The sequence below is a fragment of the Protopterus annectens genome, chromosome 15.part0, assembly GCF_019279795.1.
Source record: "Protopterus annectens isolate FY-2018-M chromosome 15.part0, PAN1.0, whole genome shotgun sequence".
Classification (NCBI taxonomy): domain Eukaryota; kingdom Metazoa; phylum Chordata; order Ceratodontiformes; family Protopteridae; genus Protopterus; species Protopterus annectens.
Window position 1 is genome coordinate 197,167,197 of NC_056749.1, and position 19,330 is coordinate 197,186,526.

Consider the following 19,330-nt stretch of genomic DNA (forward strand, 5'->3'; position numbering starts at 1 on the left):
CATGCATGCTAAGTATGTCAATAAAGAAGGATAAATGCAAAGGCATACTTCAGTGCCATTATGCAAAGACATTATATAAAAAGGTAAGCAATTTGTTTCTTAATATCATTGTATAATAGCAATAATCCACTGCTAGGTGTGGGTATATCAAGATTTACCCATGGTTGGCTTTGTTTAATTACTTGAGCTTTGCCCTTGTGATCAAACCACACCAATAGTGGGTAAATCCTGATGCACACATATCCACTACTTAAATTATAACAGCAAACACTCTGCTTCCTCACCAGTCAGAGGGATGATTGGAGCATATCCTGCTCAGTCAATAATACTGCCTCCTCACATATCGGGGAGCAGCTGGACCCCTACCACAATTACTCAATTCACAGCAGACTTGTTCTCAATCTGCAGTGTCTGACTCCATGTACTCCGAGTTCATTCGATACTTTTCTCTCCTACAAGATGTCCTACAATCATGCCCTTTATACTATCCTAAGGTATTCCACTTGGTCATTGGCGTAGTAGTGTCATGTTCTACAAAGTACAGTTGTGTACATATCATAAATGTAGATGTTCGAGTGTATTCACTGTTGCAGTCATTACATTTGGGTAATCTGCTGGCATGTTGCCCTCAGTCGGCCTGAATTCCAAAGTCTTGGGTCCTGCGTCGGTTGCTATCTTCTCTTCCATGACGCCAGGTCGTCAGGGGTATAAAACATGCAGCCGACGCCATTTTCTTTAGTTTTTCTTGCCCCCGACGTCAGGTGCCCCCAAAAAGGTAGCAGTATTATAAATATATATATATATATATATATATATACATATATATACACACATATATACATGCCTCAGTATAAACTTTACCTTCATCTACAAGCAAATACACCACATAGGTTGTAGAAGACAGAGAAGGAAAGATAAACTGTAGAATGACAGGGGGATGGCGGGAGGGTAACCTGGACTGCAACAGTGAATACACTCGAACATCTACATTTATGGTAAGTGTACACAACTGTACTATGTTCTTCGTGTTTCACTGTTGCAGTCATTACATTTGGCTAGAATCCCAAAGCTATGATTGGGTGGCTGGAACTAAACAGCATTAGGTGAGGCTATAAGGCCCTGCAGCACTGCAGTGGCAAGGCCTGCCTTGGACTTAGAGTAGAGAGGCAAAAGGTGATGCTTTGTAAAGGTGTGAACAGAACTCCAAGTAGCAGCCTCTAGAATGTCCTTGGTTGGTACTCCTCTGAGAAAGGCTGCTGAAGTAGCTGCAGCCCTGGTGGAGTGAGACCTAATGCCCTTGGGCACAGGTTTGCCATGGTGTAAGTAGCAGAAACGGATGCAATGGCTTATCAACTTTGAAATTGTCTGCTTTGGAATAGCCTTTCCTTCTGATCCTGCAGCATAAGACACTAGTAATTGCTCAGGTTTTTCTTAGAGCTTTAGACCTGCTCAAGTAGAATCTTAGCTGTCTGTGTACGTCCAAGGAATGCAGAGTTATCTCCCCCTTGTTCTGCGGATTTGGATAAAAAGTTGGCAGATGAATTGTTTGGTTAAGAACCACACTGGAAATGACCTTAGGCATAAAAGTAGGATTTGTCCTCAGAGACACCCTGTCTGGGTAAAATATGAGAAAAGGCTCTACAGCCATGAGGGCCTGTAGCTCTGAAACTCTTCTTGCTGAAGTAATTGCTAGTAGCAGAGCTGTCTTCCATGATAAGAACTTTATATCAGCGGTAGCAGCTGGTTCAAATGGAGGCAGGGTGAGCTTTTCCAACACATAATTGAGGTCCCATGCAGTAATGGTGATGATCTAGGAGGCCTTAAATTTTTTGGCTCCTCTAAGATACTGCTTTAGTAAAGGATGAGAAAAGATTGGTGGCTCTGTATTGTAATGAGCCGAAATGGCAGAGGCATGGATTTTGATTAATGAGAAAGATAGGCCTTTGTCAAGCATCTCAGTTAAGTATTGTAATATCTGAGGAATATGTGGTTCTGCTGTATCAGTTCCTTGTGCTTGATTCTAAGCACAGAATCTCTTCCATTTGTCAGCATAAGGTTTTCTAGTACTAGGCCTTCTGGCTTCCAAAAGGACATCCATCACAGCTTTACTGAGAGGTGCCATTTGTATTACAGGATTAGCCATGCTGCCAGGTTCAGAGTCTGTAGTTGATTGTGCAGGATCTGATTGTTTTGCTGGGACAGTAGTTGTGGTTTCTGAGGCAAGGTCCAAGCTGGGTATTGAGACAAGTTCCTTAGGAATGGGTACCAGTATTGGCGGGGCCAGTCCGGGGCAATTAATATCATCTTTGGCTTCTCTTGTCTGACTTTTAGGAGGACCTTGGGTAGAAAAGGCAGAGGAGGAAAGACGTAAACTGATAGGTTTTTTTCCAGCTGAAGGATAGGGCGTTCACTTTCCATGCTGGTCTGTGATAAGTCCTTGTGCAGAATCTTTTCAGTTGATAATTTTGAGGAGAGGCAAATAGATCTATGTCTGGGCTCCCTCATTTTTCTGTTATCATGCTGAAGACTTGTGGATTTAGTTTCCACTCATGAGGATCCATAGGGTTTCTGCTTAAATCGTCTGCCAGACTGTTTTGTTTCCTGGCAGGAATTGAGCTTGAAGATGTATTTGGTAAGTCAAAGCTGTGTCCCACAGTGCCATGGCTAATCTGCAAAGGGGGTATGAGTGTGTGCCCCCTTGCTTGTTTATATACCACATGACTGCGGTGGTGTCCGTCTTTATCAGTAGTTGTCCTGGGTGAAGTAAGCCCTTGAAGGCTGTTAGGGCATTTTGAACAGCTAGCATCTCTTTCTGGTTGATATGTAGATGCATTTGATTTGGTGCCTATAAGCCCTGAATGCATCTTCCTGCCATGTGAGCCCCCCCAGGCATAATCTGATGCGTCTGTTATGGTTTGGCTGGCAGGGGGTAGAGTGAAGGGCCGTCCCATGTTTTGGTGACAGGCCTTTGCCCACCATAGAAACTCCTGTTGCAGGCAGGGAATGAGAGGAATCATTGTTTCCAGACTGTGTGAATGTTGACTCCATAAACTTTTTAGGTGCCATTGAAGTTTTCTCATATGCAGTCTTGCATATGGAATTAGTAGGATGCAGGATGCTATGAAGCCCAGAGCCTGCAGAATTTGTCTTGCAGAAGACTGGGTTTTTGTTGCCATCAGTTTGAAGTAAGTAGTCAGTTGTGTTTGTTTGTCTGGTGTGAGGTAAGCCATCTGGGCAGTTGTATTCAAGCTTGCACCCAGGAATGTTATCTTTTGAGAGGGTACCAGTTGTGATTTCTTTTTGTTTACTGTATACCCTAGGCATGTTAGAAGCCTTTTCACAAACGCCAGGTGTTGTAGAAGAGTGTCCTTGTTCTCTGCTTGAATGAGACAGTCATCCCAGTAAGGATATATTTGAATACTTCTGTCTGCAAAATGCAATTACTGGTGCCAGGCACTTTGTAAAGACCCTGGGCACAGTAGATAAGCCAAAGGGCAGTGCAGAGAATTGGTAATGCATTAAGCCAGCCTTGAATCTGAGGTATCTTCTGCACGACTGTCTTACTGAAACATGCAGGTATGCCTCTTTTAGGTCTAAAGTCACCAGCCAAGCATTCTTGCCCAGCATGGGCAGAAGCTGTTGTAAAGTGAGCATTTTGAATTTTGGAATGTCCAGGTATGTGTTCAAAATCGATAAAGCCAGTATTGGCCGCCAGGCCTTGTCCTTTCTGGGTACCAAGAACAGTCAAGTAAAAACCTTGTCCTTTTTCCTGTTCTGGTACTGTGTGAATGGCCCCCATATCCATGAGGGACATAACCTGTTTCTGTGCCTCTGCCCATTGTTTTTTTGGCAGATCTGGCCAACCATTTGTCATTGGCAGAGTGTGGAAATGGAATCTGTATCCTTGTGATACGATGTTTAGTACCCACTTGCCCTGGGTTATTAACTGCCAATTTTGAGCAAAAAGTGCTAATTTTCCCCCTATGGGTGCTGCCAAAAGATAACTGCTTGGTGTAGGCAGAAGAAAGTCATTGGGGTTGCTTTCTGTAGGTTTGCGCTTTATCGCCTCCAGATTTGGAGGTGGATGCACCCCATTGCTTTGACCTGTATGAGTCTTGAGCCTGGTACCTGGAACCCTTAGGGCATCTGGATTTGCCCCTTTGATCTCGGTCTTACACAGGAAAGGACCAATTTTTTTGTTGGCCAGTGTCTACTGAATCTTAGTGGCTGCACTTGTAAGAAATCTTTAACAGTTTGCATAGACTTTGCTTCGTCTTCCATTTTCTTTAAAACCTCTTCTGCCTTAATAACAAACAGAGAATCATGCTGTAAAGGTGCATCTAGCAATTTAGCTTTAACATGATCAGGCAAATTTTGTTCCTTTAACCAGGCACGCCTCCTAATCACAGATCCAGTAACTGCGGCCCTGCAGGAGGCCTCTAAAGAATCAAAACCACATTGCAAAGTATGCTTTCCAACTTGTTCAGCTGCATGCAATAATTCCTGCAATTCTTTATTTTCTGCACATTCTGAAATCATCATTTTCTGTTTCAGCAATCCCATAACATTTTGTTGATACTTAAGCATATGAAATTGACAGTTTAAGGCCCTGAATGCCAAGGTCGCAGATGAATAAACCTTTTTTCCCCATCTGTCCAGTGCCCTTGAATCTCTGTCAGAGGGGGTAGGGTTTTTTGCTGTTGAGGCCTTAACTCCCTTTGGACCCTGTGAAATAGTTTCAGGATCAGCAGCAGGGTTTCTAAATAGAAATTTATGTGAGCCAGGGCTTACTGGGAGCCAGAGGTAAGGAGTCAGGGGTCAGGCTTGACTCCAAAAACCCATCATCCACAATGTCTAAAACAGGAGGAATGGCTAAAGGCTTGTGATGAGGGAGAAGAAGGAAATCCCTGAGCCTCTTTTTTGACTCTGAGAAGTCTTGACTCTCCCAGTGAAAATGCTCCCTCAAAGTATGCAAGGTTTCTCCAAATGAATAATCCTCAGGAGGAGATGCAGATGGAATAGACTCCTCAGCATCAAAATCCTCATTGGGAGGTAAAGATAATTCCTGATCAGAAGAGGAATCAGAGAAACAGAAACCTGATCTAAAGATTCATAGTCAGTCTCTTGCCTAGGCCTCTTATCTGGAGGGGGATGGGTACCCCTGATCAAGGTAACAAGGTCTTCAGCCATTTTGATCAGCTGTTTTTTAGGCATAGAGGCCTGTGCACGTGGCTCAGGCATCAGTTTTTTTAGTTTTAGAAGATGCCTTTGCCTTTGGTTTTGCAGCTTTCATCGTTTTGATATATAAATGTTGAGGTCTGAATACACCCTCAGAAGCCGGTGCCTGCTCAGCGGCTCCGGACTCATCCGAGGGAGATGCATCCGTCGGTCCAATACCTTGAGTATCTTGCGGCATGCCGGACTCCACATGGGTGTCGGTACAGGCCTGTGACTCGAAGGTAGCGGGTATCAGGGGCTGCGAAAGCACCTCAATGAGTACCGGCGAACTGGTGATTGGCTTAGGAGAAGCTTTGTCGTCGGTTTTGGATCTTGACTGCCTTACTCTGTCCTTTTCTTTGCATTTTTTATGTACTCCGGTAGTCGGATTACTATCCGACGACATTTCTGGATAGTTCAATCTGTTTCCAAAATACTTAGATGCAAAAATATACCGACGCTTAATAGTGCGTTGGTTAAATCTAGCACAAAACCGACAGCCAGGCATGTTGTGATCAGGGCCTAGGCAAGGAATGCAGTATAAATGGAAATCCTTATGAGGTATTTGCTTCCCACAAGCAATACAATTATTAACTTTTTCTGACATCGGTAAAAAGCAAGGAAAAAAGTTTCCCCAACGGGGTACTTAGCTTTAGTGAAGACTTCGGTTCTGAAACTCAAACTCGAATATTTCAGTAGTCGACCGACCGGCATTTGCAAAATGCTTCTGCTTCGGGCACCGCACGGCAAGAAAGACTAAAGAAAATGGCATCGGCTGCATGTTTTATACCCATGACATCATGGAAGAGAAGACAGCAACCGACGCAGGACCCAAGACTTCGGAATTCAGGCCGACTGAGGGCAACCTGCCAGCAGATTACCCAAATGTAGTGACTGCAACAGTGAAACACGAAGAACATCTCCAGTATGCAACCAATTTCAATCTAGCACTAGAACATTTTTTTTTTAATATTACAAGACTGGATGTTCCTTTACACATGCTTTCCTCTGTACTGTGATTAACTTGGAGTACAAATCTTCATTTCTGTCTGCTCTTCTCTCAGTCATAAAATTGCAATTTTTTTTTCTGGTTAAAACAATAGTTTATAAACCATTCTGTTACTATGCCATGTGCAAAATAACAAAAAGCCACATGTATTAAGTTTTCCTAATAAAGGCAACATTCTGTTCACCTTATAAGGAGAATGTTACCAACTTCCCGTATAATTTTTTCAGACATTTTTAGTCAGCAGTTAACAATAAAATTTGTTAAATACTAGCTACAGATATGAACTTCAGGAATGACTCAGTATTGTATATTGACTAACTAATTCAAACATTGTGATTTTGCTAATCTGTTTACATTTGTATGCAAGAATGCTGTATAATTAAAAAACAGATATTATAAACCACATAGCAAAGATGCAACAAAGAGCTGAAATAGTTCATAGAAAAGGACACTGTTTACATTAGTTATAAATAAGATAAGACTGAAATAATCAAATGCAAAATATAAACCTACATCTCTGACTGTTGTGTACTGAACAGGGTTGCCACCTTTTAACAAGGGCAAAGTGGGACATGGGGGTGTGGTCAACAGGATAGGGGTGTGGCCAGCATGACACTGGCCACACCCCCACCTGTTATCACCAGAGTTGTTAAAGGAGATGCAGTATTATAGAGGAATGGAGCAAAAAAGAGTTTACAGTTTGAAAAAGGTCAAATAGTAAATGAGGTAATGTAGGGGGCATTTTGGCCATTGAAGACTAACATTAACACAGCTTGTAGAAAATGAAATGCATTATTTTTACCACTGAACATGCCCACCACACCCCACAAGACAAAAAAAGTTAACCATATTCACTGAACCAAAAAACAGTAAAATGAATGAGAATGCACAGTGGATACCATAGACCTAATTTAGCTTTTGACCACAGCAGTTAAGAAATGTATGGCACTAATTTACACAGCTAATGATCTATTAATAAACATGCCCAACAGCAGCACTGCTCATAATCTGATTATAATGAAAACAGTAAATAAGTATGTTGAAGACATCACTAAAACACAAAATAAAAACTTTGCTACTTAGATGCAAACTACCCTGTAACATGGTTTAGCACAATCTCAAATACAATGCATTAACTTCAGAGCATCCATCCACAAAAAAAAAAAAATAAATGGGAAAAAAGTCCAAACATTTTAACTTTAAAACTACAATGTACAGCAGACTCCATGGGCTCCTTTTACTTCAAAACATAGCAATTAATCCAGCACAGCAATGCAATAAACAGGCCCAAGTAAAAGTAACACACCCATATTCACATTACAAGCAAAACAGTACATTTTAACCTTATTAAAATGCATAATAAATTAAATGCACACATTTACAAGTATAAATGAAAACAATCTTGAAACAGCTTTGGCAAATTGGCAACGTGTACCTACTAGAATAATAAATGAATTACATTAACTGTTAACATTCCCCCTCAAAAGGTAGACTTGTACCACATAGACATGGACTTGCAGGAACAGGAAAATTACCTAAACAGTATATCGTAACTTCCTGAAAACAGCATTATAGTGCATATTTCCATACAAAAAAAGTACAAACTATGCTCAAACAGTTCCTATATGCATACAGACAATACCCAGAAAAAGCTACGACAATAGAAATGCATCACACTAAGTTTATATTTCACTGCCCCCCAACAGAAACAAACAACTTCTATACACAGTTCAGCCTTTTAAAAGTAATGCTTCCAAATCATACCCCCAAGCATAATAACAATTACATATACATTCAGGTTTTATATCTTTAAAAACTACTACTCAAAAATATCAAACTAACTACTACAGATTTAAATATTGCGTACTGCACCCACCATCTGCCTTTAAACATTAAAAAAATTAAACCACAATATATTCCCATTTTAAACTAGTACAAAAGTCTCAAAATAACCACTGCACAGATTTAAATACTGCGTACTGCACCCACCATCTGCCTTTAAACATTAAAAAAATTAAACCACAATATATTCCCATTTTAAACTAGTACAAAAGTCTCAAAATAACCACTGCACAGATTTAAATACTACATCCCCATCTACCACTAAATATTAAAAACTTAAATAAAGCACACTATTCCCATTTTAAATAACTAAAGCCACAAAATGCAATTATCTACTTACCACTCACAGTTATTGCTGGGCTGGCTGGCTCCCTTGCTGGCTTCTTTCCTGGCTGGGCTGGCTCCCTTGCTGGCTGGGCTGGGCTGGCTACCTTGCTGGCTGGGCTGGCTCCCTTGCTGGCTTGGCTGGCTGGCTAGGCTGGCTCCCTTGCTGGCTTGGCTGGCTGGCTAGGCTGGCTCCCTTGCTGGCTTGGCTGGCTGGCTAGGCTGGCTCCCTTGCTGGCTTGGCTGGCTGGCTAGGCTGGCTCCCTTGCTGGCTGGCTAGGCTGGCTCCCTTGCTGGCTTGGCTGGCTGGCTAGGCTGGCTCCCTTGCTGGCTTGGCTGGCTGGCTCCCTTGCTGGCTTGGCTGGCTGGCTAGGCTGGCTCCCTTGCTGGCTTGGCTGGCTGGCTAGGCTGGCTCCCTTGCTGGCTTGGCTGGCTGGCTGGGCTGGCTCCCTTGCTGGCTTCAATGGTGAAAAAAAAAAAAATCAGATATTTTGTCGGGACTCGCAGCTGCTATAGAGCTTAGTGCTCTACAGCTGCGACCTTTATGGGGCTCTTCAGAAGAAGTTCCCGCCCCCTACGATGGCTGCAGCCAATTACTGTGCTGCATTACCACCCGGACCTAGCAGAGAATCCCTCTAACTGCAGGTCCAGGTGGTGACTTCGCAAGATTGCCGTGGAAAAACCGGAAGTATTTTCGGCTTTTCCACGGCAATTTTAAAATGCGAAGCGCTGCAAGCGCAAAGGGGAAAAAACGGGACTTTTAAAGTCCCACGCTTGGTGAGCGCGGGAAGCGGGATGAGAGCACTCAAACCGTGAGTGTCCCGCTGACAACGGGACGGGTGGCAACCATAGTACTGAAACAATCCAAAATTAATTTACAGAATTATTCAACAATCTGTCAGAACTCGTAGTTTGTATAATACATGCTAGTTGATTAAACATTACAGTTATGCTCAAGTGAATGGTCTAAACACTCCTGTACATTACTAGATCCTGAATTAACAACCACACTTAAGAAGGCACGCATAAAAGTTTAGAGTTTGAGCATGCCTTATTTTGAAAATATCTCTTTCCAAGTAAACAAATTAAAAATAATAAGCGTTCACATTGCCTTACAACTTTCCTTAAAGCTAAGACAAAATTCTCACCTCATCTGCAGTCCGAACATCCTCCGGAGTTCAAATTCCCAGTAGGCACGAAAGATGAAGACGTAAACCACTGGTCGCACAGACACAGAAGATTGAAAACAGGTCGCAAACACCTGTTGCGTCTGTGCGACTGGACGGGATGCAAAGGACGTTCTTAAAGAGGAACGCCCTTTAAAAAAAAACTTTTTTAAAATAAAAATAAAATAAATTTCTCAGCCAGCCAGCGGGCATCCTTGATCCCTGGGACACCATATTTAAAACCAATCTGTCCTGGGTAATGAGTTCCCAGTTCTTTGCATGAAGAGCAATCTTTCCCCCCAAAGGGGCAGTCAGTTGGTAAGTGCTTGGAAAATTTAAAAGGAAGTCATTGAGACAGTTTACCATGGGGGAGTCTCATTATTCCCAGATTTGGAAGTGGAGGCCCCCCCACTGCTTAGTTCTGTGCGTCCCCTGGGACTGAAACCTGGGGTTTTTGCTGTGTCTGGGTATGGCTTGAGAAGACCTGGAAGGGGCTGGAAAGGACCAATTCTTATAGGGCCAGTTCCTACTAAATCTAGGTGGCTGAACTTGTAAAAAATCTTTAACAGTTTGCATATATTTAGCTTTATCTTCCATCTTTTTAAGAACTTCCTCAGCCTTGTTGCCAAACAGGCGGTCCTGATTTAAAGGAGCATCCAACAATTTAGCTTTAACATGATCAGGCAAAGATTGCTCCTTGAGCCAAGCATGACTTCTGAGCACAGACCCAGTAACAGCAGCCCTGCAAGAGGCCTCTAATGAATCAAAACCACATTGCAAAGTATGTTTTCCAACTTGTTCAGCAGAATGCATTAAATCCTGTAATTCTTTATTTTCCACACAGTCAGGAATCAACATCATTTTCAGTTTAAGCAGTCCAATAACATGTTGCTGATACTTTAACATATGAAACTGGCAGTATAAAGCCCTAATGGCCAAGGTTGCAGAAGTGTAAACCTTCTTACACAATCTATCCAGCGCCCTGGAGTCTTTATCAGAAGGGGTAGGATTTGTAACAGTAGAAGCTTTAATGCCCTTGGGCCCCTGTGAAATAGTCTCTGGATCTGCAATAGGATTTTTAAAAAGGAACCTGTGGGACTCCGGGACCCTGTAGTATCTGTAAGCTTTTCTGGGAGCATGAGGCAGGGAATCAGGAGCCGAACTAGATTCCGAAAAAGCATCATCAACAATGTCTAGTACAGGAAGAATAGCTAAAGGCCTATGCTGAGGTAGGAGAAGGAAATCCCTAAGCCTCTTTTTTGAATCAGAAAAATCCTGGCTTTCCCAGTGGAAATGCTCCCTTAGAGTATGTAAGGTTTCTCCAAAAGAAAAATCCCCAGGAGGGGAAGCAGAGGGAATGGAGTCCTCTGCATCAGAATCTTCATAAGTAGATAAGAGCAAATCCAGATCATCAGAATCAGAAAAAAATAGAATCCTGATCAGAAGATTCTTAATCAACTTCAGTCCTAGGCCTCTTAGAAGGGAGGTTGGCTACCCCTGATTAGAGTTATTAGATCTTCAGCCATTCTTATCATTTATTTTTTAGGCATAGAGGCCTGAGCATGTGACCTGGGCGTCGGATTTTTAGGCATAGATCGAGATTTAGGCCTAAGTAAAGAAGGAAGCGTCAGTTTAATATGCAAGTCCGTAGGCCTGAATACACCCTCAGAAGCCGGTGCCTGCACAGCGGCTCCGGACCCATACAAGGTACAGACATCCGCTGGTTCCATAATTGAAGCATCTCGCGGCATACTGGACTCCGAATGGGTCTCAGTAGAGGCCTGCGAATCAGAAGTAGCGGGTATCAGGGGCTGCAAAAGCACCTCACTGAGTACTGGCGAACTGGCTTAGAAGTTTTGGACCTTGGCGGCCTGTCTCTGTCTTTCATCTTTGCGTTTTTTCAGAATCCCAGTAGTCGTATGGCTAACTGATGACATTTCTGGATAATTAAACTTTTACTGACATCGGTAAGGAGGAAGAAAAAGTTTCCCCAACGGGGTACTTAGCTTTAGTTGAAGACTTCGGTTCTGAAACTCGAAAACGAAAATTTCAGGAGTCGGCCGACTGGCACTTGCGAACTGCTTCTGCTTCAGGCACCGTACGGCAAGAAAGACTGGGGTAATGGCATTGGCTGCATGTTTTATACCCCTGACGACCTGACGTCATGGAAGAAGGGACAGCAACCGACGCAAGACCCAAGACTTTGTTAATCAGGCCAACTGAGGGCTACCTGCAAGCAGATAACCCAAATGTAATGACTGCAACAGTGAAACATAAAGAACATCAGATGATCCGCTGTGGCGATCCCTAACGGGAACAGCTGAAAGAAGATGATGGTAGGTGAACTGGAGCCAAATCCTTGCTAAGAGAAAACAAAAGACATCAGAAATGCATGCTATGAGACAGGCTTGACAAGAAAAGTGTACAGACATACTTTTGCATAAAACCTCTATAACATTGTTGAAAGACATGAACTTGACATGACTGATCCAGCAGTATTCACAAAATTTCTGGTTGCATTTTCTAGGTGACTGCATCTAAACTTTAGCTGAGAAGAGGTGATATTATTCACATCAATGGTCACTACTACGGGACCCTGAAAGTTTTAAGAATAGTTTTCAGTAAATGTAAGAGATTTAGAATAATTTGCAATTCTGAACCTTCACATTCTGGATTTTGTTTAAAACTCTTTCTTGATCAGATGTCATCTCATGCTTAGTGTTATGCAGTCATGACCCACAAATGCTTTTCTATCAGAAGCATAGATGGCAATCACTCCAGGAAGTCTGCCTTTGCTCTGCAACCACAAATGTATACTTGACTACTGGATCTTATTCTAAAAAGAAAGTCCTGAATGATAGATGATTTTTTTTAGTTTTACAGAAAATGAAGGGCCAGCCACAAAGCACCGGTGGTATTAGTTTATTAAACAACACGCATATGCATCCCATTAGGCTATCTCTAGAGTAGCTTCGGGTCTTTTCATAAGAACTTGCTAGCTCAGAAAATGTTGGGCAGACTGCATACTAGAGAAAAATGTGAGAGATTCAAGTGACATGTTACATCTATTGCTGCAAGAAAATCTGTCACTTCACCTTCACTGCTCTGAAACATCTAAATAAGCACTCCCAGCCTTCGACTGGTTAACACAGATGGCAGAGGCTTGCTCCATAACTGAGTGTACTTTTAGTACTGAGACAGTCTGCATACTTGTCTGCAAATGAGCTTTGAGCTGTGAAGCCTGCAGGTAATGTCAGTGGGTTTTGTCACTTTGAGAGGCGTACTCTGAACTGAATCAAACACTGATTATTTAACAGGTTATTCAGTGCTTAAGCTCCTAATACACTGAGTAACATATTACTGTGCTCCCCAACTCCAGAATCTCTGTCTTATTTTGATGACAAATGTATTTTTTTTTCAATTTTGACCTTAACACTGACTTGGTAATGCTGACAGATATAAAATGTTGAAGGCTATCAAAGAAAAAGTAAATGCGAGTCCTTTACAGTGAATATTTTTCTACAGAACAACAGTGCTAAATTAACCGGCGAAAGCAGATATGTAACATACACCTTTAGTAATCCATCTGTGGTGTAAGAGAATAACTATCTTTGTGAAAAAAAAAAAAATTGTTTTTCTTTGTGTAATGGAGTACATGCTAGACTGCGCTTTTCATACAGTCAAGTATTTAGAATTGTTTTCTGCATTGTGGATTTTACAGTGAATGTTAAGCACACGCTGTTGATCAATCAAAAATATTGGAATTTTGTGTTAAGTATGAAAATGAAAATATTCAGATCACTGCACTCCTGAAGGGAATTGTAACAAAATTATGGTCATTCAACCAGAAAATGAAAAATAACAGTTATCAAATCACAATTCATGCAAGTACTGAAAGGATTTATGATTTTGCACATACAAAAAGGTAGCAACTCTGCAAACAGTTGTACATTAGAAAGTTTCCTGTAGTTTAACTTTAATAACGTTTCCATCAGGAAACAAAAACCCACAGAGTGTTAACTGCAGTATGCACTAAGAAACATTTAAAACATTTTAGGAAGACAAGAGTACTGACCTGCAATGCTCTGTATGCCAACCTAGCAATCTGCTATGTCTCCATTTCTATGGCAACTGATGAATTTCCTCTATAAGCTGCAAAAATAGTAAAGTAATTATGCATGTAGCATACTCTCTCACTTCAGCTCTGGATGTGCTAATAATTCATTTCCATTTTAGTTAGAATTAAAGTTTAGTAATAAAAAAGTTAAGTTAGAATACACATAGTTAAATCTCCCACAAAATACATGTTTTGGTTTGACAGTTCAGCATGTTTTGTACTTAGCCATAAAATAAACTGCCATATACAAAATGAAAATGTTGATAAGGGAAAGTAATCTTTTTTATATATATATATATATATATATATATATATATATATATATATATATATATATATATATATACACACACACACACAAAAACGCACACATATATATGCATACAAACATGTATTACATAGTGTATATTATATGTGCATGTGTGTGTGTACAGAAACATGAATTATGTGCTGTGTTGTATTTATAAATACTTATTATACAAACTTGAGAATCTTTCACTGAACTAATGTGGATGCTATTCCCCCTGCCTATAATTTGTGCAGGAAAACACACATGTCAAACTTAAGTTTTCTGGATGCGATTCACAGGTAAGATGCTTTGGCTAACTGGGTACTTACTGTACCCATTCGTGTGACTTTGTGGCTAAGAAAGAGTCAAGGATTGCTGTACCTCACTGGTTAGCAAATTCTTACATAAATGAAAAATAAATTAATTACATCATCATCTGGGCTGCTAAAAGTTGGCACAGTTCAACAAAATGTATGCACTGTAGACAGCAGGAATATTTTTACTACCTTCACAAAGAAACTAATATGAAATATTGCAAAAGCAAGTAATAATACAGTACAGTTGTGCACCTACCATAAATGTAGATGTTGGAGTGTATTCACTGTTACAGTCATTACTCTTGGGTTATCCTGCTGGCAGGCTACCCTCAGTCGGTCAGAATTTTAAAGTCTAGGTCCGGCGTCAGTTGCTGTCGCCTCTTCCCTGACGTCAGTGCGCCAAGGGTATAAAAGATGCAGCCGACGCCATTTTCTTCAGTTTTTCTTGCCCCGGATGTCAGGTGCCCCCAAATTGGTAGGCTGAAAAAATATGCCAATAAGTATGCATGCACAAAAATAACATTTCTTTCATCTACAAACAAATACAGCACATAGGTTGTATAGGATAGAGAAGTACAGATAAGTCCCAGCAAAGAAAAGGGGGACGGTGGGTGGGTAACCTGGACAGCAACAGTGAATACACTCGAACATCTACATTTATGGTAGGTACACAACTGTACTATGTTCATCGTGTTTCACTGTTGCAGTCATTACTCTTGGGCTGAATCCCAAAGCTGAGGATGGCTGGCTGGGCTAAATAGGATTAGGTGAGGCTATGAGGCCCTGCAGAACTACAGTGGCAAAGCCTGCTATGGATTTAGAGTAAAGAGGTAAGTGGTAGTGCTTTGAGAAAGTGTGCACTGAACTCCAAGTTGCAGCCTCTAAGATGTCTTTGGTTGGTACTCCTCTGAGGAAGGCTGCTGAAGTGGCTGCTGCTCTGGTACAATGAGGCCTAATGCCCTTAGGCACTGATTTGCCATGCTGAAAATAGCAGAAACGGATGCAATGGCCTATCCATTTAGAAATAGTCTGTTTTGAGATAGCCTTTCCTTGTGATCCTGCAGCATATGACACTAAAAGTTGCTCAGTCTTTCTGAAAGCTTTAGTTCTGTCCAAGTAGAAGTGTAACTGCCTGTGTATGTCCAATTTTCTCACCCTTGTTCTGTGGATTAGGATAAAAGGTAGGCAAGTGAATGGTTTGGTTAAGGGCCACACTGGACACCACCTTAGGCATCAATGTCGGGTTCGTCCTCAGAGAAACCCTGTCTGGATGGAAAATGATAAAAGGTTCCACAGCCATGAGTGCTTGTAACTCCGAGACTCGTCTTGCAGAGGTTATTGCTAGGAGCAGAGCTGTTTTCCAGGACAAGAATTTTATAGCCGCTGTTGAGGCTGGCTCGAAAGGAGGCAGTGTGAGTTTTTCCAAAACATAATTGAGGTCCCATTCCAGAATTGGTGCTCTCCTTGGAGGCCTAATGTTTTTGGCCCCTCTGAGGTACTGCCTTATTAAAGGATGCGAAAAGATAGGTGGTTCCGTATTGTAATGTGCTGAAATGGCAGAGGCATGAATCTTAACTGATGAGAAAGAAAGGCCTTTGGTTCAGCATCTCAGTTAGGTATTGTAAAATCTGAGGGATATTTGGTACACACGTGTCAATGCCTTGTTCCTGGTTCCAAGCACGGAATCTCTTCCATTTTTCTGCATAAGATTTTCTGGTACTGGGCCTCCTGGCCTCCAAGATAACATCCATAACAGCTTTTGAAAGAGGAGCGTTCTGAATGGCTACATTATCCGCCATGCTGCCAAATTTAAGGTCCTGAGTTGGCTGTGCAGGATCCGATTGTTTTGTTGGGTCAGCAAGTGAGAAGTTTGAGGCAATATCCATGCTGGACCTTGAGACAAGCTCTTTAGGATTGGGTACCAGTGCTGGCGTGGCCAGTCTGGTGCAATCAGTATCATTTTTGGGAGAGGCAGTGGAGGAAAGGCATATACTGTTAGATGTTTTCCAGCTGAAGGATAGGGCGTCCACTCTCCATGCTTGCTTGTGATAAATCCTTGTGCAAAATCTCTGCAATTGGCAGTTGTGAGGGGAGGCAAATAGATCTATGTCTGGGTATCCCCATTTCCTTGTTATCATGCTGAAGACTTGTGAATCCAGTTTCCATTCGTTGGGATCCATGAGGTTTCTGCTTAGTTCGTCTGCCAGAGTATTTGTTTTTCCTGGCAGGAATTGTGCTTGCAGGTGAACTTGATAAGTCAATGCTGTGTCCCATAAGATCATTGCTTGTCTGCAGAGGGGGTAGGAATGTGTACCTCCCTGCTTGTTTATGTAACATATGACCGTAGTATTGTCCGTCTTTATCAGTAGCTGTCCTGGATGAAGTAGATCCTTGAAAGCTGTCAGGGCATTTTGAACAGCTAGCATCTTTTTTTGATTGATGTGAAGATGCATCTGGTTTGCAGGCCATGTGCCCTGAATACATTTTCCTGCCATATGGGGCCCCCAGGCATAATCTGATGTATCCATTGTCAGTGTCTGACTGGCTGTGGGTAAACTGAATGGCAGACCCTTGTTGTGGTGACAGGCCTCTGCCCACCATCAAAACTCCTGTTGAAGGCAGGGAATGAGTGTAATTACTGTCAACAGGCTGTGGTAATGCTGAGTCCAAACACTTTTTAGATACCATTGTAGTTTCCTCATATGCAGTCTGACATATGGAAATAGTAGAATGCAGGATGCCAAGAAACCGAAGGCCTGCAGGATTTTCCTTGCAGATAAGTGGGTCTTTGTTGCCAATTTTTTGAAGTAAGAAGTCAGTTGTTTTTGTTTGTCTGGTGTGAGATAAGCCATCTGGGCAGTTGTATTTAAGCTTGCACCCAGGAATATTGTCTCTTGAGAGGGCACTAGTTTTGATTTCTTTTTGTTTACTGTGTACCCTAGGCCAATTAGTAATCTTTTTACAAACGCCAGATGCTTTAGAAGAATTTCTTTGTTCTCTGCTTGAATTAGGCAGTCGTCCAAGTAGGGATATATTTGAATTCCTCTTTGTCTGCAAAACCCAATTACTGGTGCCAGGCATTTTGTGAAGACCCTAGGCGCAGTAGATAAGCCAAAGGGCAGTGCAGAGAATTGGTAGTGCATTGAGCCAGCTATGAATCTGAGGTATCTTCTGCAAGATTGTCTGATTGGGACATGCAGGTATGCCTCTTTTAGGTCCAAAGTTACGAGCCAAGCCTTCTTGCCCAGCATGGGCAGTAGCTGCTGTAGAGTCAACATCTTGAATTTTGGAACTTCCAGAAACGTATTTAGTATAGACAGGTCCAGTATTGGTCTCCAGGTTTTGTCCTTTCTGGGCACTAGGAAAAGTCTGGAGTAAAAATCCTTGCCCCTGCTCTTGTTGTGGTACTTGTTGAATGGCCCTCATGTCCATGAGGGCTGTAATTTGTTTTTGTGCCTCTGCCCATTGATTGTGTGGCAGGTCTGGCATACATTTTGACCTTGGCAGGGTGTGAAAATGGAACCTGTAGCCTTGGGACACTATGTTCAAGACCCATTTACCTTGGGTAACCATTTGCTAATTTGATGAAAAAAGTGCTAGTTTTCCCCATAAGGGGGCTGCCAAAAGAAAAGTGCTTGGATCTGGCAGAGGAAAGTCATTGGGACTGTTTCCTGTAAGGTTGTGATTTGTCTTCTCCGCTTTTGGAGGTAGGAGCACCCCATTGTTTAGGCCTGTATGAGCCTTGGAGCTGAGATCTGCCGCTGGGGCACCTGTATCTGCCTCTTTGTGTTTTGTCTGACACTGGAAAGGACCAATTTTTAGAAGGCCAGTTCTTGCTAAATCTGGGTGGCTGTACCTGTAAGAAATCCTTAACGGAAAGGACCAATTTTTAGAAGGCCAGTTCTTGCTAAATCTGGGTGGCTGTACCTGTAAGAAATCCTTAACTGTCTGCATGGATTTTGCTTTATCCTCCATTCTTTCAACACCTCTTCTGCTTTAGTACCAAACAAAGTATCATGCTGTAATGGAGCATCTAATAATTTTGCTTTAACATGATCAGCCAGATTCTGTTCCTTTAACCAAGCATGCCTTCTAATAACAGAACCTGTAACAGCAGCCCTGCAAGAGGCCTCCAGTGAATCATAACCACATTGCAAAGTATGCTTTCCCACTTGTTCAGCTGCATGCAATAAATCCTGCATTTCCTTGTTGTCTGAACATTCAGTATTTGTCAACAATTTCTGTTTAAGCAGTGACATTAAATATTGCTGATATTTAAGCATATGAAACTGACAATTTAAAGCCCTTACAGCTTAGGTAGCAGAAGTGTAAACTTTTTTCCCCCATCTGTCCAGAGCCCTAGAATCCCTATCAGAGGGGACAGGGTTTTTTGCAGTAGAAGCTTTGACCCTTTTGGGACCCTGAGATATAGTTTCTGGGTCAGCAGCGGGGTTTTTATATAGGAATTTATGAGAATCCGGGACCCTGTAGTATCTGTCGGGCTTAGCAAGTGCAGGGGGTAGAGAGTCAGGGGACAAGCCGGACTCTGAAAATACATAATCTACAATTTATAGAACAGGTGGAATAGCAAGGGGTCTGTGCTGAGGAAGTAGCAGAAAGTCTCTGAGCCTTTTCTTAGATTCAGAATAATCTTGGCTCTCCCAGTGGAAATGCTCCCTCATGGTATGCAGGGTTTCCCCAAAAGAATAATCTTCAGGAGGAGAGGCTGAAGGAATGGATTCTTCAGCATCAGTGTCCTCATAGGGAGGCATGGAATAATCCTGTTCAGAAGAGGAATCAGGGGAAATAGAAACCTGATCAGAAGAATCACATTCTGTCTCTTGCCTAGGCCTCTTATCAGGAGGGGCCTGGGAACCCCTGATCAAAGTAATTAGGTCTTCAGCCATTTTGAGCATCTGTTTTTAGGCATGGAAGTCTAAGTAGGAGAATGCTGTACTTGTTTCTTTGTCTTTAGAGCTGCTTTAGTCTTTGTCTTTGAAGCTGAAGATGGCTTAACATATAGTTGTGTAGGTCTGAAGACACCCTCAG

General features: G+C 42.0%; 1 protein-coding gene across 1 annotated transcript in view; it reads right to left on the bottom strand.

The window, feature by feature from the left end:
* Positions 1 to 19,330, bottom strand: part of ZDHHC15 (zinc finger DHHC-type palmitoyltransferase 15) — a 1,138,753-nt gene that overhangs the window by 60,746 nt on the left and 1,058,677 nt on the right. Inside the window, exon 11 of the mRNA XM_044057691.1 lies at positions 13,634 to 13,710. Within this exon, the coding sequence (XP_043913626.1) occupies positions 13,667 to 13,710 (44 nt within the window). The 3' untranslated portion in view covers positions 13,634 to 13,666. The remainder of the gene's footprint in view (positions 1 to 13,633; positions 13,711 to 19,330) is intronic.